The 25,820-nt window shown below is 40.9% G+C and overlaps 1 protein-coding gene across 2 annotated transcripts in view; it reads right to left on the bottom strand.

Moving 5' to 3' along the window:
* Positions 1 to 644: 644 nt before the first annotated feature.
* The window catches only part of GRM1 (glutamate metabotropic receptor 1), a 339,475-nt gene continuing 314,299 nt past the window's right edge, over positions 645 to 25,820 (bottom strand). Inside the window, exon 9 of one of the 2 annotated variants that reach the window (XM_073337558.1) lies at positions 645 to 837. In XM_073337558.1, the coding sequence (XP_073193659.1) occupies positions 753 to 837 (85 nt within the window). In that variant the 3' untranslated portion in view covers positions 645 to 752. The remainder of the gene's footprint in view (positions 838 to 25,820) is intronic. The other variant, XM_073337560.1, reaches the window with a different exon arrangement.

Below are 25,820 nucleotides of genomic sequence, written 5' to 3'. Positions count from 1 at the left end.
CTCACTTCCCTTTCTCTACCAGTTGTCAAGTTTTCTTCCCTTTGGTTTTTCTGGAGAACATTATGGCAAAGGGGTGTTTTGTATAGTCAAGAGGAATTTCTTGCTAGATATCTTTAGATACAAAGGGAATTGGATTTAGTATTAAGCATTTCATAGGGGCATCAGCTCATGGGAATAACACCACTTATGTCTATTAATAAATATGGAAGATATAATCTTCTAAAGGGGCTCACATAATAGAGGAATAAATGACATTCCCATTTCTTGATTTCTCATTAAAATGATTAATTGTAAATCCAGTTCCCTTTATAAGTAACTTTATCCAGAAAAACACACTTCTTGTCATTATAAAACAGCTCTTTGCCATTGCAGAAGCCAGCATTAATTGCATGGTTCACCTATTTTTAAAAACGTATCTGCTGCTGAACGTAAGTGAGCAGACACTTGTTAGTGTCTGACATAAAAGTATGACAGGATCCCTGCCCTAAGGACTTTATTATCCAATGTGTATAGATAGAATGATGATGCATTCAGTATAAATGAAGGTGGGTGAGAAGAATATTTGAGTGTCAAAACACAAGGATAGAATTGTTGTTGGAAGACCGATTTTATTTTATGCTTTCACTTTAAGTTTTCAGTCATTTGTCATGCTACATTAACTTCCAGAGTTTTCTTCTTTAAAATCACTACTATATAATTGTCAGACTGGAGTGGTAATAGGAAGCATCTGAAGGCAGATTAGGGGCAGAATGCTAGCCAAAAGGAGGAAACCAAAGCTGGTAGGCACACATGGACGAAAGGCTGTTCTGGGTGGCATAGCAGAAGGTCCAGATTCTCCTGTGGGAGGGACAAAAACAGGCATGGGAGTGAGTGGAGTTGGTAGCATCAGACATGAACTGAAATGTATTAATAAGGAGAGCTACCCCTTATACTGTGCTTGTCTTGCAGATTGTAGGATTGTTTTCTAAACAAATAAAAATTAAGACTTAATAAAACCTGTAACAAGATCATCAAGCTTTCCTTTCTCAAATTCATGTATAATCAAATCAGCAGTTTAATGTAAAATGTATATAGGGATCAATTTCTATAAGACTTAACAAGTCTATCAGACCTGATTCTGCTCTCATGCTGGTTTTACACCTATGTAATTTTATTGACTTCGGTGGTGTTATTTTTGGTTTACAATTATGTAAGTGAGAAGAGAATCAGGCCTACATCAGGACTACTACCAGCAGCCAGTGGAGATTTTCCTTTAGCTCAGTGGTGGAGCTTTAAAGTACTTCAAGTACTTTGCACTTCAAGTGTTCTGGTTCAAGTTTCACCTGGCATTAAGGTGAAGAGACAAAAAAATTGAAGTGGTCCTTCATCTGACATGCGTAGGTTGTGATAATCAACACAGGTACAGAATCCCTGAAACTCTGTTGCTGACAACTGATGATAACATGCTTACCACAATGAAAGGGACAAAGTTACATGAAACCTTTGCAAACACCTCTGTGCACATACGTGCGATTAATTCCTGGGGTTAATGGTGGGCAAATGATGTGAACAGTGGATTCAACGCACTCACCTGACTGACATATAAAAGAGTGTGTTATGGGACAGAAGAATACAAAGAATCCATGGCACCACCCTGAAACTCCTGCCACACAGACAAATAAACCAGGCAGTGAGTTGGCAGCAACTTTTGTGAAGAGGACCACACATATACGCATACATGCAGTTACATGGTGTGAATGCAAGAGAAAAGTGAAAGTAAAGCCTGCTAGATAGCCAATAAAGCTTATCTTTCTCCTTCAGTCATGAGGGAATTCGACTAGTTTTAAATATGGGTTTCACATACAGTCAAATAAAATGCTCTTTCTTGTGTAGAAAAGGTTAGAAAATTTTTTAACTTTCCTAGTATTTCATTATCACCTTTCTGATCTTCCTCCCTAAAGTCCTCCATACCTTCTGTCTAGAGATCATCACCCTTAGGACTTTCTTCATTTTTTTCTCCTATTTATAAAGATTGTTATCCTATTTGGGAAGAGAAATCATATCATATAATTAAGTGAGCAATCACACAGCTCAAATAATGAATAGGGCTGTTGATTAATCGGAGTTAATTCATGTGATTAACTCAAAAATTAATTGTGATTTATCTCAGTTTTAATCGCACTATTAAACAATAGAATACCAAATGCAATGTATTAAATATTTTTGGATGTTTTTCTACATTTCAAATATTTTGATTTCAATTACAAAACAGAATACAAAGTGTACACTGCTCACTTTCTATTATTATTTTTATTACAAATATTTGTACTGTAAAAATGATAAACAAAAGAAAGTATTTTTCAATTCACTTCATGCAAGTCATACAGTGCAGTCTCTTTATCATGCAATTTATAAATGTAGATTTTATTTGTCACATCAATGCACTCCAAAACAAAACAATGTAAAATTTTAGAGCCTACAAATCCACTCAGTCCTATTTCTTGTTCAGCCAATTGCTAAGACAAACAAGCTTGTTTCCATTTACAGGAGATAATGCTGCCCGCTTCTTATTTATAATGCCACATGAAAGTGAGAACAGGCGTTCGCATGGCACTTTTGTATCCGGCATAGCAAGGTATTTATGTTCAAGATATGCTAAACATTCATATGCCTCTTCATGCTTCGGCCACCATTCCAGAGGACATGCTTCCATGCTAATGAGGCTTGTTAAAAAAATAATGCATTAATTAAATTTGTGACTGAACTCCTTGGGGGAGAATAGTACGTCTCCTGCTCTGTTTTACCCACATTCTGTCATATACAGTATTTCACGTTATAGCAGCCAGTCTCGGATGATGACCCAGCATATGTTGGTCGATTTAACAACATTTTCATTGCAGATTTGACAAAATGCAAAGAAGGTACCAATGTGAGTTTTCTCAAGATAGCTACAGCACTCAACCCAAGGTTTAAGAATCTGAAGTGCCTTCCAAAATCTGAGAGGGATGAGGTGTGGAGCATGCTTTCAGAAGTCTTAAAAGAGCAACACTCCAATGCAGAAACTACAGCACCTGAACTACCAAAAAAGAAAAGCAACCTTCTGCTGATAGCATCTGACTCAGATGGTGAAAATGAACATGCATCAGTCCACACTGCTTTGGATCATTATCAAGCAGAACCCATCATCAGCATGGCTGCATGTCCCCTGGAATGTTGGTTGAAGCATGGAGGGACATATGAATCTTTAGCGCATCTGGCTTGTAAATATCTTGTGATGCCGGCTACAACAGTGCCATCTGAATGCGTATTCTCACTTTCAGGTGACATTGAAAATAAGAAGTAGGCAGCATTATCTCCTGCAGATGTAAACAAACTTGTTTATCTGAGCGATTAGCTGAAAAAGAAATAGGACTGAGTGGACTCATTGGCTCTAAAGCAGGGGTTCTAAAACTTCATTACACCACAACCCCCCTTTTGACAATAAAGTTACTACATGACTCCTGGTGGGAGGTTGGAGCCCGAGCCCAGCTGCTCTGGGTATGGGGAAAGGGGACCTCAGGCCAAGCCCTGCCACCCCAGGTTGGGGTGAGAAGCGTCTGCATCCCGAGCCCCATTGCCCTGGGTGGGGGTGAAGCTTGGGCTTCAGCTTCAGCCCTGGGTCCAGCAAGTCTAATACTGGCCCTGATGACCCCATTAAAATGGGGTTGCAACCCACTTTGGGGTCCTGACCCACAGTGAGAACTGCTGCTTTAAAGTTTTACATTGTGTTATTTTTGAATGTAGTTATATTTTGTACATAATTCTACATTTGCAAGTTCAATTTTCATGATTGCACTACAATACTTGTATTAGGTGACTTGAAAAATACTATTTCTTTTGTTTTTTACAGTGCAAATATTTGTAATCATAAATATAAAGTGAGCACTGTACACTTCATATTCTGTGTTGTAATTTGAAATCAATATATTTGAAAATGTAGAAAACATCAAAAATATTTAAATGAATGGTATTCTGTTGTTTAATAGCACAATTAATCACGATTAATTTTCTTAATCGCTTGACAGCCCTAATAATACATTCTGAAAACAGATGTTCCAGAGTACTCGATCAGAACAGTTCAAGAACAGGTTTAAATATTTTTGAGCAATTACAAGTAACAAAAAAAATCTATAAAAGCCGGGATGTGTTCACAGACAATTCACAAACAGAAAAAGGCCAAATGTGACTAATAAATTGTTCACAATTAATAGTTTTATTAGCTCTAATTACATTACAACATGCCAGACAAATAGCAATGGATTTTGCTGAACAAATAATTTGCCTTAATTTCATTATTATTCATTTAATCTAAACTGGCTGTAATCAGTGTAGAACAGCTTGGCAAAATTTGGATAGCAAAATTCAATCAGTTTGGGCAGTCTCGTTACCTGTCTGTCTCTGTATAGTACAGTATAATCAACCCTGCATGAGATTACAGAAAAAAGTATATAATCGCTATCCACCTAGTGCATGGGAGATAATATTTGTATTGTGAACTATGTTTTGGTGGCACATGGTCTTTTGCATGGAATTGTATTTTTCAACTGGGCCCTCCGTGCCAGTGAAAATCCCTCAGTGAATAAAGAACATTGGCATTACTGTAGAGTAATTAGCATTATACATTGTTTCCTTCAATTGCCTGCACTGAGGGACTTGGATAGGGTTGTCATCATGCCATTTTTTAACTAGCTCACCTGGTTCTTCTCATTTAAAATCAGGTGCCAGTGTCATATTTCAACTAGCAATTGTAAACACCATTTGTTTTTCTTTTCATACACTGGACATTTCAAGAATTACTCCATGAATGAGAAGAGGAAATGAAAGCTTGACAAAGCAGTGCTGTGGTAATCCCTATCACTTAGCCCTGAAGGCTGAAGAATAGGATTTTTTTTTAAACTTGATTTTCTACCACAGCCCCTGGCTGATGTTGGCCTGCCCATCCCACGGGCACTGTGCTGAGTCACATACTTGTCAAGTTTCAGAGTAAAGGTGATGGATGGTGCCAAAAGAGGTCGAGTCTGAGGAGGGGGTCTCGCTCTTTCCCTGGTTACATGCCGGGGACATTTTTAGATTTTTCCAACTGTAAATAACCTAAAGACCATTCAATCATGGGTACAAAAAGTTGAATAAAACAAAATGTCTATAAAATGTAATGATATTGCATCTCCATGTTTTCTTGTACCTTAGAGACTAACCAATTTATTTGAGCATAAGCTTATGCTCAAATAAATTGGTTAGTCTCTAAGGTGCCACAAGTACTCCTTTTCTTTTTGCGAATACAGACTAACACGGCTGTTACTCTGAAACATGTTTTGTTGTGTATCTCTTTCTTCAAAACTGTCTTTTCCAATCTCTCCTCCACCAATTTGTCTTCTCTTCCCTCCATCATTTTGTCTTATCTCCCTTCTGTCTTCCCCATCCTGATTATGTTCATTCTTTCCTTTCCCAAATCTTTTGTCTTCTCCTCTATTTCCCCTTTGTTTTCCATTTATATTCTTTTTTCTTCTGGCTACTCTCCTTCTCTCCATCACTACTTAGGCCTTCCATTCTTCTCCCGAGTCCACCCTTTCCCATCCCATCCCTCTATTCTTTCCTCTATGTTCCTCATCACCTAATCACTCACTTCCTCTACCCAGATTACAGTCAGAAGGGACAGCCAGCCAGGAGAGGAAAGCTGCAGTAAGCAACCTCTCTTCTTCCACAACATTTCTTCTCTTCCCTGTAGTTGCACTGGGAGTGAAATCTACAGTGCCTGAGTAGCTTGGCTAGCTATTGGGCAGATGTACTACTAGAGTTAAGAGGGAATTGTTTGCTTCCAAGGCACAGAGCTCAGAACCACTGTGTGGAAGCTAGTTCAGCCCAATGACTGAATTCACTTCCACGGACCTTTACATAGCCTCCCCACCTGCTCCAATCAGGAGCTCCTCTGTGCTGTCAGTCTGTGGACACAAAAGCTGTGTGGAGTTAAATGGAATCAATGCAGTAGCCAAGACTGCTCAGTGCTGCCAGCAGTAGGCCTGGTGACAGGAAGTCAAATTTAGGTTGCATAGGCCTCAATAAGGCCTAGTCCTGTGAATAAATAAGTATATGCTTAACTTTGTGCACAGTCTGCATTCCCAGTCACTTCAATGAGATTACTCACGTGCATAAAGCTAAGATTGTTCATAAGTATTAGCAAGGTTGGGACCTTACTTTCTACAGTGCAACAAAAAATACAAAGTAAGAACATTCTATGACCATCAATATAACTAATAGCACAGATTTAAAGACATAATATATACTTATTTCCTGCCTAAATAGGTGCCATTTTTTTATTTACACCTCATAGGTGCTGCTGAAAATATGGACGCCATCTGTACTCCAATTCTACCAAACATCGCTCAGATGCCTGGAGACATTAAGCAGAGTAATGAAAATGGTATATTGGTTTTGTATATCAGTATATTGGTGAGTCTAAAAAAATAAAACGTAAAGATTCTCCTTGCTAGAAAATATAAAATAAGTACTCTTTGATCATCAAAATAGTTGAACACAGTAAATGTGGCAGAACCAGGCATATATACAGGCGTAACAGATGAAGGGGTCTGCTTCAAAGAAGAACAGAAACAAGCGTGGAGGAAGTCACATTGCCTTCAATCACTATGTGAGTCCTGCACGAGTGTGGAAAGAGACCTGCTGATTGAATTTTGCCTAGAGGATGGAATGTTTCCCCGCAGACCGATTTATGACCAATCTTTGAAGAGAAATGGCTTTTGTAGCAAAGCTTTGGCTACCTTTTTTATGTGGTGATTGAGCTTACTTGTTCCCTGATCTACATGGCTCTTATTAATCACAGGCATTCTGTGCTGGGCCAATTTCATCATGATGTCCGTTCTTCTTTTGAAAGTCCTCTCTGCAATCATGCCATAATCATGTTTGGTGGGTGAATTTATTGTTGGCTGAGGGTGGGAGAGTGTGAAGCATAAAATACTCCCACCCTGTTCTCTGACTGCTTGAATCTCAGTCCCCTGGCTCAGAGCTGAGGCAGTTAAATGAAGTAAGAGAGTAAACAAGGAAAGGGGCAACAGCATCATCTTAACCCTTTACCTACAATTCCATAAACTCTAGCTCGGAGAGCAACTGTATTCAACCCACCCACTCCACTGTAGCAGTAGGGGCAGATCAGGAAAAGAGAAACAACTTCATAGTCATTCTCCACCTGGAATTTTTTATTTCTACTTCATAGCTGAAACTGTAAAACCCCAAACCCATCCCCTTTCTTCATCATCATCATGCTGGAGAAGATAAAGGTTAAAACATTGAATGTCAAGAAGATGCTGGAGGTTTCCAATACTACATTCATGTTGGTGAGCCAATGAAAAGATCGATAATATTCTTAGATAGAAAATGTTATAGTTGTTAGACAATCCCAGATAATAAATGTACTAACTCTGTACCATAACACATATCTATAGCTACAGAAATATGACTGAAGTCAGATATGAAATATTCAATTACAAAATGATACTATTTCTCTCATGAAGAGGCTAGATTATGATATATTCAGGATTACAAAATATCTCATAAAAAGTGTGATTTCTAAAAAATATCAAGCATCAGCTGTATGGTTTACAGATATCTATTAATGGTCCAAATCTGCTACCCTTGCTTCATGTGAGTATGCGGGACAGAATCGCCCCCCCGCATAAACTATTTTACACCATCTCAATATATCAAAAATTACTATGCCGAGTTTTAATCAGAGAAAAGTTATTACATTGGAAAAAACTGAAAACAGTATCATTTATTCAAATTACTTCACAGAATCGAAAAATGTTTCCAATTCTGTCCTCAACCAGAAACAAATAAATCCCCAGTCCAGCAACCACTTAAGCATGTGTTTAACTGTATGCACCATGACTAGTCCCAACCACTTCCATTGTTTCATGTTCTCTATGTATATAAATCTCCCCACTCTATGTACATAAATCTTTTCCACTGCATGCATCCGATGAAGTGAGCTGTAGCTCACGAAAGCTTATGCTCAGATAAATTGGTTAGTCTCTAAGGTGCCACAAGTCCTCCTGTTCTTTTTGCGAATACAGACTAACACGGCTGCAACTCTGAAACACTTCCATGAGATTACTAATGTGCATAATGCTAATCATGTGCCACCAGGGCCTTCCTTTCTGCAGTGCAACACAAAATACAAAGCAATAACACATCGTGACCACAAATATAACTAATAATATGTAATTAAACAGATAGTACATACTTATTTCCTGCCTAGATATTGCACTGTTTTTATTTACTTGTCATAGCTGCACCTGAAAATATGGATGCTGCCTCTACTCCAATTGCACCAAACATAGTCGTAGATGCCTGGAGACACTGAGGCCATGTCTATACACACAGCGCTACAGCTGTGGTGAAGATGCTCTATGCCGACGGGAAAGCGCTTATGCCATTGTAACTTATGTGGCTCAGGGGAGTGGTTTATTCAGTGGCTGTAGTGTAGACATAGCCTAAGTCACTAAGTAGAATGGTGATAACTATCTGTTGGTGAGTAGTAAATAAATGATTACCTCATGATTCTCCTCACTAGAAAATGTAACAATCACTGTTTGAGCATCAAAATAATGAACATAGTATATGTTACATGCCCTTAACTATGAACATGTTTAAAATATTGATCATCAAAATAACAATGTATCCCTACAAAAAATGTTCTGCAATACATTCTTCATCATATAGTCCTGCTCTCTCTGGGCCCCCATGAATACTAGTAACTTAGACAGCCACATGGTATTAATTATGATTGTTATTATTTATTTATGTTACCATAGTGCCTAGACATCCCAGGCAAGGACCAGAACCCCACTCGGCTAGGCGCTGTACAAACACAGAACAAAAAGACAGTCCCTGCCCCAAAGAGCTAACAGTCTAAGTATAAGATAAGAGACAACAGATGGATATAGACAGAGCAACAGAGGAGTACTAGGAAGCAAAGAGACAATATGACAGGCTGGGGTCTCAGCACACCAGCTCCCATGTGCATGCGGCATAAGCAGGTAACCAGTGTTTGTTAGCTTTCAGTCCTTGTTAGCTACAGTCCAGATGTAGCAGCACAAAGTGTCTCATGAAAGGGAGCAATAATATCAGTATGACCTTTCAGAAGAATTAAAGATGGGAACAAGCTGTGAAATTCTGATCCAGAAGGGGGAGTGGAATTAAAAACTTTGTTCTGGATTCTCTTCTGTACCCAGTGTCCAATGGGCTGCTCTAAAGTGCACCAACTGGCTCTAGTCCCCTAGGAGCTATCCATCCGTTCTTCTCTGGCCAGACCACCCCGACACGCACTCTACATTGGAAGCTCTAGGGGGTGGTACAGGAGCTGGCTTTGCTGACTCTGACAGTTATGGGTATATCTATGCTGCAAAGAAAAAACCCTGCTGAAGTGAGTCTCAGAACCCAGGTTTATTGACTCAGGCTTGTGCTATCAGGCTAAAAATAGCAGTGTAGATGTTCCCGCTTGTGCTGGAGCCCGGGTTCTGAGACCAGCATCTGCACTGTCTATTCTTAGCCCTGCGAGTCCAAGTCAATCTCAGAGCCCAGGCTCCAGTCCGAGTGGGAATGTCTGCACTGCTATTTTTAGTCCTGTAAACTGAGCCTGAGTCAGTTGACTTAGGTGCTGAGACTTGCTGCCACAGGTTTTTTTTTCACAGTGTAGACATACCCTATGACTCCCCCAAGCTGGAAGAAACCCCAGATGAGCAGATCTGGTAGTTCTCTGGACCCTTTGTGCTGCCAAAGCAGCGCCAAAGAGTTGGAGTAAAGGAGAGAATTTAATCCATCATGTTTAAAAAGTAGAGAGAAAAAATAGCAGCTAATTATGAATACCTGTGATCTCAGTCTGACAATCCCATTACCATCCATCCCTCTTCCTCCTCTCCCTCTGCCCAAACACTTCAGCTACTCAGCTATACAAGCCAGCTAGAAGCCATGTCGTCAAAGTGTAGGTCCAAAACTTTTTGGAACAGGATGAGTTTTTCTACCACTTGAAAAAGATAACTCTATTCAGCCAACTTCTCTGCTTCTAGCAAAGTCATTTCTCTCATCATCTCCTTTCTTAATTTTTATTTTATTCATTTTTTGTGGACTCATAAAAGTACACACTGAAAGATTATGTTAAGTTACAGTTGTAAAGTCAAGTCAAGCACTCAAGAGTTAGGAAATGCCCTGCACAACCTTAATTCAGCCCCCCTTGTGCATATGAATTATGATCAACTTTAATTACATGTACACACACAATTTTTTCCACAGGACCCTTGCCTCTTTCAATGTACAAGATGGTTAGTGCTCACAGTCTCCCTGTTCTCTATTCCTGTGCCTTGTGCCACAGCAGACCCTCGATGCCAGATGCAATAATTGAGGGGAAACCCTGATCAGCTCCTGGAGTCCAGGGGTGGGCCATACCCACTACATATGGACTCTTGGGGAAATTTAGCTGCCATACTCTGGCAAGTGTGACAGGCTGTGGCCCTCCACTCCTATCTTCTCTTATAAATGGCTCTGACACCTCCAGTTCATGACTACCATTGTGTACTTTATTTGTGTTTTATCAACCATCACCCTCTTCCAGACCTATGCAGTAATTCTATTTACAGTGTCATACAATCATAAGAGAGGGAAGAGATATCTTCACACAGAGCTGTCCCCTTACCCTGGCTGGCCGATCAGCCGACCATCCTGCCTTTCTTTCTCTCTCTCTCTCCTCTCTTCTCCTCTCCTGGCAATTCCTTCCTGTGCTCTTTTTCTACTCTTACAGGCTAATTAGCTCCTTAGCTCTCCTCAGCCCAAACTGATCTAGAAATTAGCCACTCCTTCCCTCAATCAAGCCCTCCCTGGGGGAACTATTTGGATTTACAATGACCAGAGTACTGATTCAGTTGCTGGTTCTTCATACTCTGCCACACAAGTCTTTATGGAACATGTATGAACTGAGACGTCTTGAAGGGTTATAATTTTCCCAAATTTGGGCAGTTTTTCATGAGGATAGTAAAAGGCACATCCACAACACCAGGACAATCCTCCTGCCAATTTTCAATTCCTGCTCAAAGACATTGAGATAGTAGAGCTTCTCCATTAAATGTCTGTTATAAAAATTACTATGCGCCAAACAACGTATTGTCCCCTAAATTCATTCTGACAAATGGCTCAACCCTTTTTGCTGAAGTGTTCCAGAAATATTTGGCCTAATGCAGATACCTGGCATGGAACATCACTGCTAGTAAAGTTTGCAGATGCCATAAAGATTGGTGGTGTAGTACACAGAGAACGGGTTACTCTTACAGAGTGGTCTAAGTCACCTGGCTAAATGGTAACAATCCAACAAAGTTGGGTTTATGATTTATGATTACTTGGGGGTAATCATAAATCACCTCAGTATTAGTTGTCAGAGCAGTGCTGTGGCAAAAAGGGCTAACGTGATCCTTGGATGTATAAAGCATGGAATATCATGTAGAAGTAAGGCAGTTCAACTTATTCGGTGTATCGAAGAGAAGGTTGAGAGGTGAGTTGATCGCTGCGTATAGGTATTTACACATGGAAGAGAGATCTGACAGTGGGGTGCTCGTCAATCTTGCTGGTAAAGGCATTACAAGATCTAATGGCTGGAAGTTGAAATTACACCAATTCAGCATTGCAATAAGATGCAATTTCCTAGGAGTGAGGATAATTAAACATTGGAACAGCTCATCAGGGGAGGTGGCAGACTTGCCATCACTTGGAGTTTTTAAGACAAGATTGGATGTCTCCCTACAAGATATGCTATATTCTGGGAAAAGTTCTGTGGCCTGTTTGCACAGGAGGTTGGGCTGCATGGTCATAGTGGTCCCTTCTGACTTTGGAATCTGTGAATCTATGAGTCCCCCTGTTCATCCCCTTCCTTCATAGGTCACGGGGAGAACCGGAATGCCTGCATTGCCTTCCACATGCTCATAATGCTCTCAGCTCCACATTAAGACAATGACAATAATCACATCTCATGCTTCAGGGCTTCAGTCAGCCGCCTTCAGGCATCAGGAAAGATATACCTGTCAGATGTATTCTGGTTTTGTTTCATTGTTTGGGTTTGGGGGTTTTTTCCGCCTTCCTCTGAAGAATCAGAGGTTAGCCACAGCTGGAGGTGGGACACTAGATGTGGTGAAACAGTGCTCTGAAGTGGTACAGAGAATACTCTTTTGTAGGTGCCATGCTGTGTGCCCACATGTACAGGATCAAATTGATTGCCAGATTAGGGCTCAGGAAGGAATTTTCTCCCAGGTCACTCTGGCAGGAGGTAAGGGATAGGCATTGCCTACTTCTGCAGCATGTAGTGTTAAGTGCCTTCGGGGATGACCTGGGTATATCTTACCTGATCAATCCCCTGCTTTCACAGGTGCCTTGCGCATTGATGGCACCTCAGTCTCTCCTGTTCTCTGCTCGTGGCACACTACAGTTGTGTCTCCGGAGGACTGAAATGCTTTAGTCTAATTAAAGTCATTGGACTCTATTTAGGGGGTAACTGGGGTGAGATTTAATGAGCTGTGATATGCAGGTCAGATTTGATGATCTATGTTCTCTTCTGGCCGCGAACTCTATGAAATCTATAAACCTATGATTCTTTCCATTAAGTGTCTTCAGAGAATGTGGGTATGGTGGGGGAATCCCTTCTCTGATAGTTAATTCCAAACTCCCACCCCTTGCCTTGGGGTGAAGGTCCCTTCTACAGCCTTGGGGAGGCAGAGATTTAGCCTGAAATCATGCCACCTTTATCAGCCAACAAACAGTTCCAGTGACCCACCAGCCTTAGTCCCTCAATTACCAGTCAGTGTACCTCCTTCCCTTTGGACTCTGGCCAATTATCGCCCGTGATGCAAGCTCATGGTGGCAGTGGTGCTGGAACCATTTATATAGTGGGGGTGCTGAGAGCCACTGAACCAAACTGCAAACCATGTATATAATGGAATTCACTTTAAGACAGGGGGTGCGGCAGCACGCCCAGCACCCCTAATTCCAGCACCTATGCATCGTGGCCATACAGATAGGCTCCTCCCGTAGCATGTTCCCCTACTCTGAGCTCAGACTCCCAGTCTGCTGTGTCCTTGCAGCAGCATGTGCCCTCTCCAGCAGCCTGTGCAGTCATTTCTTGAATCTTAATCCCATCATCCAATCTATCCAAGGAGAATTGGCAGCAGCAAGTAGGGGTGGGGTCTCCTGCCAGCTCTGTAGCCAGCCAGGGCTCTCAAGCAGTGGAGTGGCCAGCTTCTCTTGTCTGCCCTTCCCCTAGCTAATCAGAGCTTAGAGGACAGGGCAGGACTCCAGAACACTGCTGCTGATCTGTGGAATGGGACTGCATGGTGGGTATTTATCCTTTCTCCCTACTTTTTATTTCTGTATTTATTATTAATTATTATTACTATTATTATTTTATATATATCCATATCAGCGGAAGCATGGCCTTCTAGCTTCTGTGTTACTTAGCAATAAGGCAGTTAAACAGATACAAGCTATATTCAATCTGGCTGAAGTGCACATTTATTCTCTGAACCACTCTATAATCTAGGGAGAACTCACTGCCTACACACTTTTCAACACTTTGAATATAATAGAGAATGAAGGGCTGGTTCTAGGCAGCCGTTCTGGCAACATAAAAGCTTGTTTAATATTCAGGGCGCACATTCCTAAAACATTGATGTACCTTTTAAATCATCTCACTGCAGATTTTATTTTTAAGGTTCTGACTCGTGTCCTGTTTCTTTGATTCATCAGTCTTCAAAAATGGTAAATGTTGGCGAGGAAACTACTCAACATAAAGCAAATAAACAAACTAAAAAGATCCAAACCAAAAAACAAACAACTGCAGAGAAATTTCCTGTTTCACATAGAGCTTCCCATTTTGCTAAAGTTTACTGTATTTCTCATTTTACTAACTTTGTCCTGGCCCCTTCAAGGTCTATATCTTTGACCTTTTCTGCAACTGGAATAGCAATCATCAAGGCCAAATGCTTGGAATGGGGAATATTGCTGTTCGGGTGATTTTCCAGTAGTCCTCTTAGTCAAGTTACTTTACTAAGACCCTGATCCTGCAAAGACTTAGACACATGCTCAGCTTTATGCACTGTGATTTCAATGGGGCTACTCATAGGGCATACATTAAGCATATGCACGAATCTTTGCTGGACTGAGGGTACCAAAAGCCCTCAACATCCATGGAGGGGAGTTGAGACTCCTCAGCACCTCACGTGATGAGGCCATAGGAAAGATAAATATATGGGACCCAATTCATCATAGCCCTGCACTTTGTGTAGTAATTGACATGCATGAAGAAGTGTGTAAAGAGCTTTTCTTTCTGATTTAATACCATTTTACACCCACTTTACATGGGTGTAGATGGTTATAAAAGTGCAGGACAGCAGTGAATCTGGCCCACTTTGTGAAGTCAGCAGAGTTAGTCAGAGCTGATTTTGACTGATTAGTACTTATTAGTGTTCAAAACTCTTCCATACAAACACACAAGGCTTCTGTTGGATTACATACCTTAGCCTTAGGGACCTTCTTCCTGATGAATAATTTGCAGTGCCTTATAATCTTTTTGCTGGCATTCTGTCTCACCATACTAGCATTGGTTAGGTAAGAATCCCTTCACTTGTGACTCTTTTGTATTTTGTGAGCATGGTCTATTTATTTCAGAGCTCCTGTGCCCGGCTTCACAGTTGATCATTATATATAATTCAAATGCAATTAATTCAGTGTAGACAGCTCACAAAACAGTCAAGACAGTACCTTAGCAGCCTCTATCGGTGATTTTGATTTTCTTTGAGATTGCAAACAGATATTTGTCTTGGACTTTAGTAGAGGTGGCTAATTAATCGTAATGAGGAGGCAGCAATTACCTTTTTAGTCTAAGAATTTGGAAGATGCTAAATGATTTCCTAGAGTTCGTTGGATGTACTTTCATCCAAGGCTGTTTCAGCACACCATAATTGATTTTCCTAGTGTAGTTCAGAGATGCCAGCAAAACTTGACAGGATGGTGAGTGCCTAAAATTGAACCAAGTAACATCACAAACACAAACTCAATTATGGCAAACTTTAAAGAAAAGAAAAAAAGATCTGGTACAATGTACATATTTCTGCCTCATCTCAGAAATTTTAGTGTTGTAAAAATAAAAAGGCATATACTAAAGAGAATCTACCCTGAACAAGACTGGGACGTAAATGCTAATGAGAACGTTTCAAAGAAAACTAGCTAGAATCACAAAAATCACCCCAAAAACAGTGCCAGATCCCAACAAAAATAGGGAGACAATGAGAAGCTATCACTGAGCCAGATTTCTCAAAGGAAGTGTTTATACAACTGTGATGGGCTCTAAGGGGTTAATAGAGACCTAGGGAGGCTGCACAGGAGGCAGCCAATCATAAAAGGGTTGAAGGGAGCAGCCAAGCAGGGCCAAGCAGGCCCATATGCAAAGGGAGCTGTAGAGCAGAGGAGGGCTGTTCTGTGCTGGGAACCCATGTGAGGAAGGACTGTGTGTCTGGAGGGCTGAGAGAATGGACAGCATCCTTGACAGAGCAATGCTGCTAGCAGGGACCAGGGGGAGTAAGAGACAGCTGCTGGGGTTTGCAGGCTGAGCCCCTGAGGCAAGGGCAAAGAGGATGCTGGGGCCATGAGGAAGTGGACAGACAATTTGCTGCATAGCCACTAAGGAAAGTGGCTGAACAGTGGACTGCAGGTCTCCCAGAAGGGGGCAGCACTGTGTGGCATGGCTGGAGGGCTGTGTTGCTCAGAGGATGCCACAGTCCTTGGAGAGACGGGGGTCCTAGAGCAGGAGTGACAGTGGTGAAGCACCACCCGAAGATGGTGTTTTAACATGCAGAGCTAATTCCCATGACAGCCGGCAAGAGGCACCAGAGTGGTGGGTGAACCCCGTTACAACAATCTTTCCCTCTTCATCACTCCCAAACCATAGTAGTTTAGGAAAGGCAGCATGGCCTAGGGGACAGGCCATTAGAGTAACATTCAGGAATTCTCTTTGGGGTTCTTCTCCTAGATCTGCCCCTGACATGTGAGCTTGGGCAAGTCATCCCATCTATCTGTATCTTAGTTTCATCATCTATATATTGAGATAATGATACTTACTTTCCTCTGAAAGTGCTTTGAGATCTATGGATTAAAAATATTCTATAATTATTAGTATATATAGTGACCTGATATTCCAGAATCCCTTGTGCCCCCAAATCCAAATTTCCTTACAGCATTCCAGTGAAAGAAATGACAAATGCTGTGATCAACTATAATTATTTCCATTAATTTTCTGTTCTTTCTCTTTAATCTTCCTTCACTTACCTTTTCTTTCTTCTTCCTATAGCCTGAAGCCTACCAAGGAACTAACTGAAGGTATTTAAATATGGACCTCTGTAAATATCTGTTTTAGATATTCTGTTTACTTTAATATTTCAAATCACAAACCAACATATCCCTCCTTTACTATTGAATCAATCAGTACCAATTAGTCTAAAATTTTTTACATAAGTAGACCAGCCCTTATAGGTCCAGAATCCTGCAATCAGGACCTAAACATTTTTTTTCAACTCTCTAATTGCTGGTGCTAATCTCATCATTCACTTTTAAAAGGTGTCAAGCTTGGCTTGGCTTGTTTAGTCTAGGAAAACAAAGGCTGAGAGGAGATATGATTGTTCTCTATAAATATATTAGGTGAGTAAATACCAGGGAGGGTGAAGAGCTATTTAAGTTACCGGACAATGTTGGCCCAAGAACAAATGGGTGTAAACTGGCCATGAACAAATTCAAGCTGAGAATTAAAAGGTTTCTAATCAGCAGTGGACTGAGGTCCTGGAACAGCCTCCCAGTAGAAGTTGTGGGAACAACTAACTAAATTAGTTTTAAGAGAGAGCTGGACTTGGAACAAATTTATGAGTGCACTTGTATGATGGGTTTCTTGTGAGGGAATAGGGCTCCGCAGCCTTGGGGCTCACTTCCAGTTAATGTCTTATGTTCCTAAAACTCTTCTTCAGAGTTGCAGATGATTCCTTCCTCCCCTCCCCTCCCCAAGTATTCTGGGAGGGTTTTTAAAAATCTCTTTCCTCTGAAGAATCAGGCAACCATGGCTGGAGATGGGACATTGAATGCGGGTGGGCTAGGACTCTGAGTTGGCACTGAGCATCCTCTCTCTCTCTCTCTCTGGTGCTTGGCTGGCTGGTTGTTGCTCATATGCACATGATCTAACTGATCACCATATGTCGAGTTGGGAAACAATTTTTTCCCAGGTCAGACTGGCAGTAACCTTGGGAGTTTAGTTGCCTTCCTTTGCAACATGGGTGCGGATCACTTGCCAGAACTATCTGGGTATATTTCCCTGCCACTGCAGGGACCTCGGGCATTGATACATCTTGATCCTGCCTATTCTTTGCATGTGGCACATAATCATCTTCTCTCCAGTGGACTAATATTTTGGTCTAATTTTGGTTATTGGGTTTTAGTGCGCAGGTTTTGATATATAGGAGGTCAGACTAGGTACTTTGTAGGTCCCTTCTTGTCTTAAACTCTATGACACTATGACTTTTAGTTGCAGAGCTTCCTCTCAATGGTTACCCCATGACTAGGGTTAGAGGTTTGACACTGGAAACTTTTCCAGAGACTAGGCTTTTGGCTTATAGAGAGGTTTCCACAATACTGTTTGGTGGGCAATGTGTAGCTTTGACAGAGCCACCTGGGCTTCCACCCAGAGCACTAGGATCTCATCTAGCTTCTTCCCAGTCACTAGGTGGCTGCCTGCAGCTAAGATGGTTCCTCCTCTGAACTGCTAATGTAGTTTCTTGCCTCTAGGTCAGCAGCTAATTGAAGAAGCCAACTCAGAGCTCACTATTGGCTGCAGTAGCTTCCCTTAGGGATGAAGAGAGAGTGAGCCCCCCTCTGAGATTAATGTGTTTTCTTTGTAGTTACTGGGAGCTGATGGTGTGAACTGATAATGTCCCCTAGCTACAATCTTATTATCATTTTCCTGTTGCTGGAACCTAGCAAACAGTTTCCTCCCTAAAAAAAGCTTATGCTCAAATAAATTAGTTAGTCTCTGAGGTGACACAAGTACTCCTTTTCTTTCTCCCTAAAAGTGGTTCAAGATCAGAGGGGCTTTTCTTCAAGCCATTGTTTCACAGATGTGTGGTGGTGTCTAAGAGCAAAAAATGCTCTTTCAGAACAGCAGCTTGTCACAAGAAGTGTCAGACTTTTTTCTTTTCCTCTGCCCCTCCCCCACAAATGAAAACATTTCCTTGTGCAGCCCACTATAAACTACTTTAAGGGTTCTTCCTCAAGTCATTTATTTAAAGAAATCTGAACTAATATTTGGTTTCTTCCTGCAAGCCAAGCAGTCTGAAATCTGAACTTTCTGAAACCCAATGGTAATTCTGATTTTGGAAAAAATTATAATTTATTTCCACATGCTGGCATTAATCACAGTGATCCTTTCTTTTATTTCTGTCAGGGCACAGTTAGATGTAAATAAAATTTTCTTTTTAAAACATGCTTTTAAATAGAATCTAATGGCTTGTTAAGGACAGTAGATTGACTGTCCATGGCTCTGATCCAACCAAGTTCTTAAGGACATGTGCAAATTCAAGTATGTGAGTAGTCCTGCTGATGTCAAGAAAATACTTGAGAATACTCATATGTTTAAAGTTAAACATGTGCTTTAGTGTTTTGCTCAATCAGAGCCATACAGACCAAAGTCCTCTTCACATACATACATACATACACACACATACATACCCCAAACATCAGAAAATTAAGCTTTCCTCATAGTTCCCACCCGCTGAACTGAAAGGACCAATGGCATAGTTCCAGGTTTATCAGCATCTCTAATCCCTTCTTGGCTTCTTTAAGAGCATTTACTCAGGTCTCAGGCATCTTAGCTGTCTTGTCTCTTGGGGCACATCCCGCTTCCTTCAGACTGGGTATTTGGGCTTGCAGCATCCCTGCATTTCACTAAGTTTAATCTAGCAGGTCTGACCTTAGTCCAGTTTTGTTCTCTCTTTCAAAGGGCCATGACTACCAGTGACCAGCCAGCTGTTGCAAGGCACATTACATTTATTTTTTGAACAAAAGCGTTACTGAGAAAGCATATCAGAAAACAATTAAAGGTCTTCACACTTGCTAGGCTTACCAGAAGTCATCCATAGGGGAATTTGGCAGGTTTCAAAGTCCTTCAGACACTTCCCACAGGGATCCACACTATCCCTTCTTTTCCCTTCTCTAAGTTAGCTGGCTTGTATAGTGGAGCAGTGAAGCCCTGGCAACATGGTCCTCAGTGTGGGCAGAACAAACCCACCTGGGACCCTGGGTAATTACTCGCATGGCTAGCTCATGCTGAAGTTTGTGCTGCCACAGCTTCACTGGTTCCATTAAGCTAGCTAAATTAAAGCGAGCTCAGGTATGTCTACACACAAGTTGCAATCGCAGGGTGCGAATGCAATGTAGACATATTCTCATTCTCAACTAGTGCAGCCTTTGCCAGTACAAAGAGGTCCAAAAACATGTAAGACATCAGCTCTTAGATGAAGAGCAGCTGACTCAAGCTGAATGCAGTCCCCGGGCACTGGCCATAGGCAGCTTTGTGGGACTTCAGCCAGGGAAGACACCTCCCCTTGCTTCCCTCCCTGGCGGCAGCTCTGAAAACCTGCATGCTGGTACCAATATCCGAACCCCATGAAAGTTAAAAGTCAATGGATGGGATTGGTTCCAAGCAAAATGTTGCCATTAACCAGAAGTTAATATCAGGGTTGCTATTAAGTGACATCCACGGTCTATAGGAAGCTGAAAGTGAGGACAATGTACAATGAAAGTGAGGTACAGAACGCCACTGCCTGCCTTCCCCATAGCTTAGGGTGCCGGGAGCACATCAGGCCCAGACCTAAATCCTTTCACTAGGTCCCAGACAGCTTCTGATGCTAGTATAGGGCCTTGATCCTAATTTTCAGATGGATCAAGCCCCAGCTGTAGCAAAGACCAAATTTTGATCTATGAATGAACATGACAGCTGCACTCCTCTGGGACAATGCAGATCACAAAGCCAGGAAAAAGCACACAAGAGCTGGAGACAAGGTGTCCTCGGTTCAAGGTAGTTGGGTAGGGAACAGTCTTTCAGAGGAAATCAGATGAATCCAGAGTCTTTCCATCCTTAGGAAATACTCCAAAACTGTCCTCTTCAAAAAGGCCTTGTCTCACTTCCAACATTGACACTCCCTTCTACCAAAAAACTACAACCAACCATCGAAGAAAAAATAAAAAAGAAGAAACAAAAAACCCTGAAGCACCGCTCCCCTGCTGCAAAACAAAAGTAAATGAGTAAAATTTTAAAAGCCCTAGTAGAAGCCTATCCCCAGTAGAATTTTAACCCTGAAATGGGAGACTTGCCTGATATACCATGAAGTCTGCTAGGGACTTTGCCGTTGCTATTGATTTTATGTAGAAGGTGCTCAGACACTGTGGTGATGCAGCACAGTATAAAATCCTTGGATACGTACGAATATAGGGGTTGCTACCAGCTAGCCCTACCATAAATCACTGAACAGCCCAATAGCCCAACAGCTAATAGCTTTCAGTCAGTAAAACTGATGTGGGTCCGATTTGAAAAGGCAACCTAGAGGCAAGAGGTTCTCTACATCATTACCAATCTCTTGAGTCATCTAGTCCATTAATATTGGGTTTTCTAATAAAATATTCATTGTCCATTATTATAATTTACTTCAGTTAAACTTGTTAAAGAATAAATATAAAACAGCACATTTTAATAGCTGTTTGAGAAATGTATTATGTTTTGCTAAAATTCTGTCTTTCTTCAGCTGTGTTGCATGACTGTATTTTTCAGAGGCCTCCTATACAGTAATTACACTTATGCTTGTCTCAGAAGTACAGCTTCAGGATATAACAGAGTAGACAGATCACTATCATCTCAGCCCTTCATCTTCTGGAGATAGATAAACTGGGTTTTATGTGGTTTACAATGTGGGGGGGTTTCAGATGAGAATTTAAGACTTAACAAGATTCTGTCTGGTTCAGTTTTCAGGAGTGCTAAGTACTCATGTTGGCTACATAAAAGCTAAGCCTGATCTTTAGCCTATACCCAGTGGGGACAGGCAACACACTAGAACAACTCTGCCTGAGGTACAGTACAGTCTTTTCTCTCACACACACAGTGACAGAATGAAAGTGGAAGGCAACAATAAGTTAGGTTGCTGAGGCCCTCTCCCAGCCTACCTCTGACTGGCTTATCAGGATGACTCCCTACTTTCCACACTGCAATACCCATGTCATGCAATGCCCTCCCCTTCCTCACAATAGATTCAGGGAGTCTAAGGCCATAAGGGACCATTGTGATCATGTAGCCTGACCTCCTGTATACCACAGACCATAGAACTTCTCCAACATAAATCCTAGAACATATATTTTAGAAAAACATCTAATCTTGATTTGAAAATTGCCAATACTGAAGAGTCCACATCACCCTTGGTAAACTAGGTGTGCAGAAATTCTCCCAAAAGGGCCGTAGTTTGGAGTTTAATGTATCCATATACCCATAGCATATATCATTTGAACGCTTATTTTATGTATGTTTAGATGAGGTATGATGTGTCACTGTCAAGTGGTGCCATAAGCCTATAGGGGATGTGAAACAATGGTACCCAAAATGAGTGTCATTTTTTGCATAGTTCCAGAAACACTAAAACATGACTATGGCAACAATTTTTACGTTTATGTTAGTTTCAACATCTTAACGTGGTATTAATTGTTGAGAGCTACCAAAGAATAATGTACTAGAAGATTTTCATTCATTTTGCATAGGTGAGATTTCATCTTCAGAAATGATGAAGATGTTTACAATTGGCAAAAATGTAAATATCAACATTTTGTAATATACTAACATGAAATGTTGTCACTTTGCATATTTTTAATTGTCAAAGTATCTCATCAGTGATTATAATAATTCTCTATATTTTCAATTGAGATTTGCTGACCAGATCAGTCTCATACTGAAGATTGTGCACCAGTAGATTGTGTGCCCATAGTTAGTACTGCATGGTGGGTAGATATCAATGTATGTGAATTCCTAATGTAATGTTTCTCCATTTGTAATCTTTTCTACTTACAATGTAGCATCTAGCCTGCCTGGTGGAAGATTTTAATTTGTAATTGCCTAGGCATGCAGTACCAGCCTTTGAAATATTCTAGAAACTAGCTGTGTAATTCAGTGACACTTCTGCATAGATCAGTCTTAGTGTTAGAAGTGACACTACACAGCTTCATATGCAAAAGCTATGAGAGAAGGAAGTGGCATAACAAGAAGTTGTGAAGATGAAATCCACGAACAAGTTCTTGCCTCTGCACTGAAGAGGGATGAAGAGCATGTTACAGCTCTTACCAACCATGTGATTGCCACACAGGCGCTTTATTCCCCAATAGCTACAATTCTCCCATCATAACAATTTCATTCAGTTACGTTGGTTTCCTCCTTTTTAGGGTTCCATTTGGCCTCATGACCACAATATGCCAATTATGAAGAGTTCTGAACATCACTGTATTTGTGCTATATGGAAAATACCCATACCATATTTTAAACGAACCTGAAGCAGGGTGCTTAACCCATTGTTTCCTCTAACCATGCAAACTGTGCATAAGGACTGCAGCTATAGACAGGAGTGAGTATACCATTAACGTTATTATTTTGTTAGTGAAACGTAAAGAGCTCCCAGTGAAGAAACTACAGCATTTATCTCAAGGAAACATGTTGTTTGCAGTGTTGTAGCTGTGTTGGTCCCAGGATAATAAAGAGACAAGGTGGGTGAGGTAATATCGTTTATTGGACTAATTGTGATGGACTGGTAAATGTAACATATCAGCAGGTCATGACGGGTGTAGTTTTTAAATTGTTTCATGCCTATTGTATAAGCTCTCTTCAGAAAATTCTCTGCTTAAATTCGATGGGCACATCCTCTCTCATTTTTTCCATCTCCACAGTGCTAACCAATATCAGTGAATGTGGCTCTAACATCTGCTAAATATAAAAATAAATAAATAAGGACGTGCTTTAAATCAGAACCATGCTCTGGTTGTCTCAGTGCCTTTTCTGTCTGAATTGCCTTGTCAGTCTCTTTAGGTTGTAAACTCCATAGTGCAGGAACAGCATCTTCCTTTGTGTCATACAGTATCAAGCACACTATCAGCACTGCACAATTATCAAGTAATTGCCCCTCGTCATACAGGCAGAATTTCTGATGTGCTGAGGGGTGCTCCCCACAGGCTTTGCACCAGGCCTTGCCCCCGCTCCAGCTCTTCCCATTCTTACTCTGCTCCCACCCTGCCTTTTTCCGCCCCATCCCCCAAGCGCACCCAGTCCTCGCTCCTTCCGCCTTCTCCCCAGCACCTCCTGCATGCCACAGAACAGCTAATCCGCGGCAGGCAGGAGGTGCTGGGGGGTGAGGGAGAGGGAGGCGCTGATTGGCAGGGCCGCCTATGGGTGGGAGATGCTGGGAGGAAGGGGAGGCACTGGTAGGGGGGCTGCCGGTGGATGCTAAGCACCCATCATTTTTTTCCACAGGTGCTCCAGCCCTGGAGCACCCACGGAGTCGGCCCTTATGCCCCTCGTAACTGCATGTTTCCATTTAGAGAAACAAGGTGGATGAAGTAACATATTTTATTGGACCAACTTCTGTTGGTGAGAGAGACAAGCTTTTGAGCCTACAGAGAGGTCTTCAGGTCCCAGAAAATGCAGCATGAAACCATTTAAAATCATTTGCACACATCATGACCTGCTGATGGTTTACATTTGCCAGTCCACCAGAAGACTGTATATTTGTAATGAAATAGGTCCATCATAAATGTAATGAACAGAACATGGGGCTCCCCTTTCCTTTACTGTATCTTTTCTACTGTAATGAAAAATGACCTGTACTGAATTATAGATTTTTTTAACACATTCTTATTCACACTGTAATGGGTTTCTTCCCTTGTGGGATTGTTGTGTTAGAGCTCTGCAAATCATGTCATTTTTGGTTTGCTGGCAATTCTGAAAACTAGAAAAAAAATGGTTTTACATTGAACTGAAAATGAAATTTTTCATATGTTAGGCAAATCAAAAACATTATTTTCCAGGCAAATGAAACAGTTCAATTAGATAAAACCAATATATTTTCTTTTTATTTCAAACATTTAAAAACATTCAAAAATATTTTAACAAAAATTAAAGGAAATTTTGAAATGAAAGTCATTTTGAACCAAAATATCAAAACATTTCATTTTGAAAATGTCAAAACAAATCATTTAGATTTTTTGGGGGAGGGTTATTTTTGACCAACACAATTTGGTGAAACTGACACAAACCTGCATTTTTTACCAAAAACGTTTTGGGGGAAACATTTTGCTCAGCTCTAGTTGTGATATGTAATAAGCAGTCTGAGAAGGTGTGAAACGTAACACAAAAGGACCTAATTTATTTAGGTGATCAGTCTGTGAGCTTTTGCTAGTACAGCAGTTTCCCCTCCCCCCCTCGATTTATCAGTATTAAATTAAAGTAAGCCTGTAGGGGTCTATTTCTACTTAATTGTGATCTGACTATTTCAACAAGATAAATGTCCATTTATGAAGCTATCAGGCAGAATACAGCATTATTTTGTGTAGATTTTAATTTTTGTCTATAAATCACATTTTCTAACACCACTTGTGAGAAGTACTTGTAGTTATTTGAATAAAATCAAGCCTTTCTCCAGTTCTAAACTGATAAACACTTGTTTATAATCTTAAATCTCTGACTTTGCTTCCGCTATCAAAAGCCTTATGCAAGAAACAGTAGAGACTGTCATATCTAATCGCATACTCACAAAATATTTGTCTACATCAAGCCAGCTGTTCTGGCAGGCTTTTTCCCCCTGCGTCCCAAAACAGAGCAAGACAAGGTTACAATTATCTTCATTCATAATATTATCCTACCTCTTTCCTGTGATCTGACACTCACTTGTTGTGACCTGACTTCCAGAAGATTGCCTTCTGGAAAACCTGATGCACAATTGCTGTATCTAGTTGTCAAGTTATTACCATGCACTGTCATTTCGTTACCTGCTGTACAACATACTCACACTAGGCAATCTGTTGCAGATGATTATACAATGCTTCATCAGGAGCCAAACCCACAGAGTCCTGCTATCGTTTCTGAAATATTTCTCCATGCTAGAACTGGCAGGCGATGGTAATTCTTCACAGGATTCAAAAAGGTGTAGACATATTTGTGCTCTGTTAAATGAGCAGGCGAGAGGCTTGTATTTCTTTACATATTATACATATTTGACATTGTAAATGTTTTAGTGCCTGCTGAGGATGTACTTGTGGTAATGTCTGTCATTAAAATATATCTTTATTCAAGGTAGAGTTAGAAAGCTTCCATTTCCTGTGTTCTTACTTTGTTTCCCAAAAGGGTGTCGGCACAACTGGAAACCATCACACTAATTACACGCAACTTGTCTCCTGCACTTAGCATTCCCCTCACATGCTATGACAATTTCTCTCTTTTTCAACCTATAGTTGGGGGACTCTCAAGCATGTTGGACCTGAAACTTAGATTCTGTTGTTGTTTTTTAAAAAAGAAACCCATAACCCCCTTACACTGATGCCCACAGACATACCACTACTTAAACAAAGCAAAAGGGCACCATGCTGTGAAGTACACACACAGGGCATTGGCAACTCTTGTGTCCAGCAATAGCAAAACACAAAAC

This window comes from Lepidochelys kempii, chromosome 3 (genome assembly GCF_965140285.1).
Source record: "Lepidochelys kempii isolate rLepKem1 chromosome 3, rLepKem1.hap1, whole genome shotgun sequence".
NCBI classification, from domain to species: domain Eukaryota; kingdom Metazoa; phylum Chordata; order Testudines; family Cheloniidae; genus Lepidochelys; species Lepidochelys kempii.
This window is presented reverse-complemented; position numbering and strand designations above follow the sequence as displayed.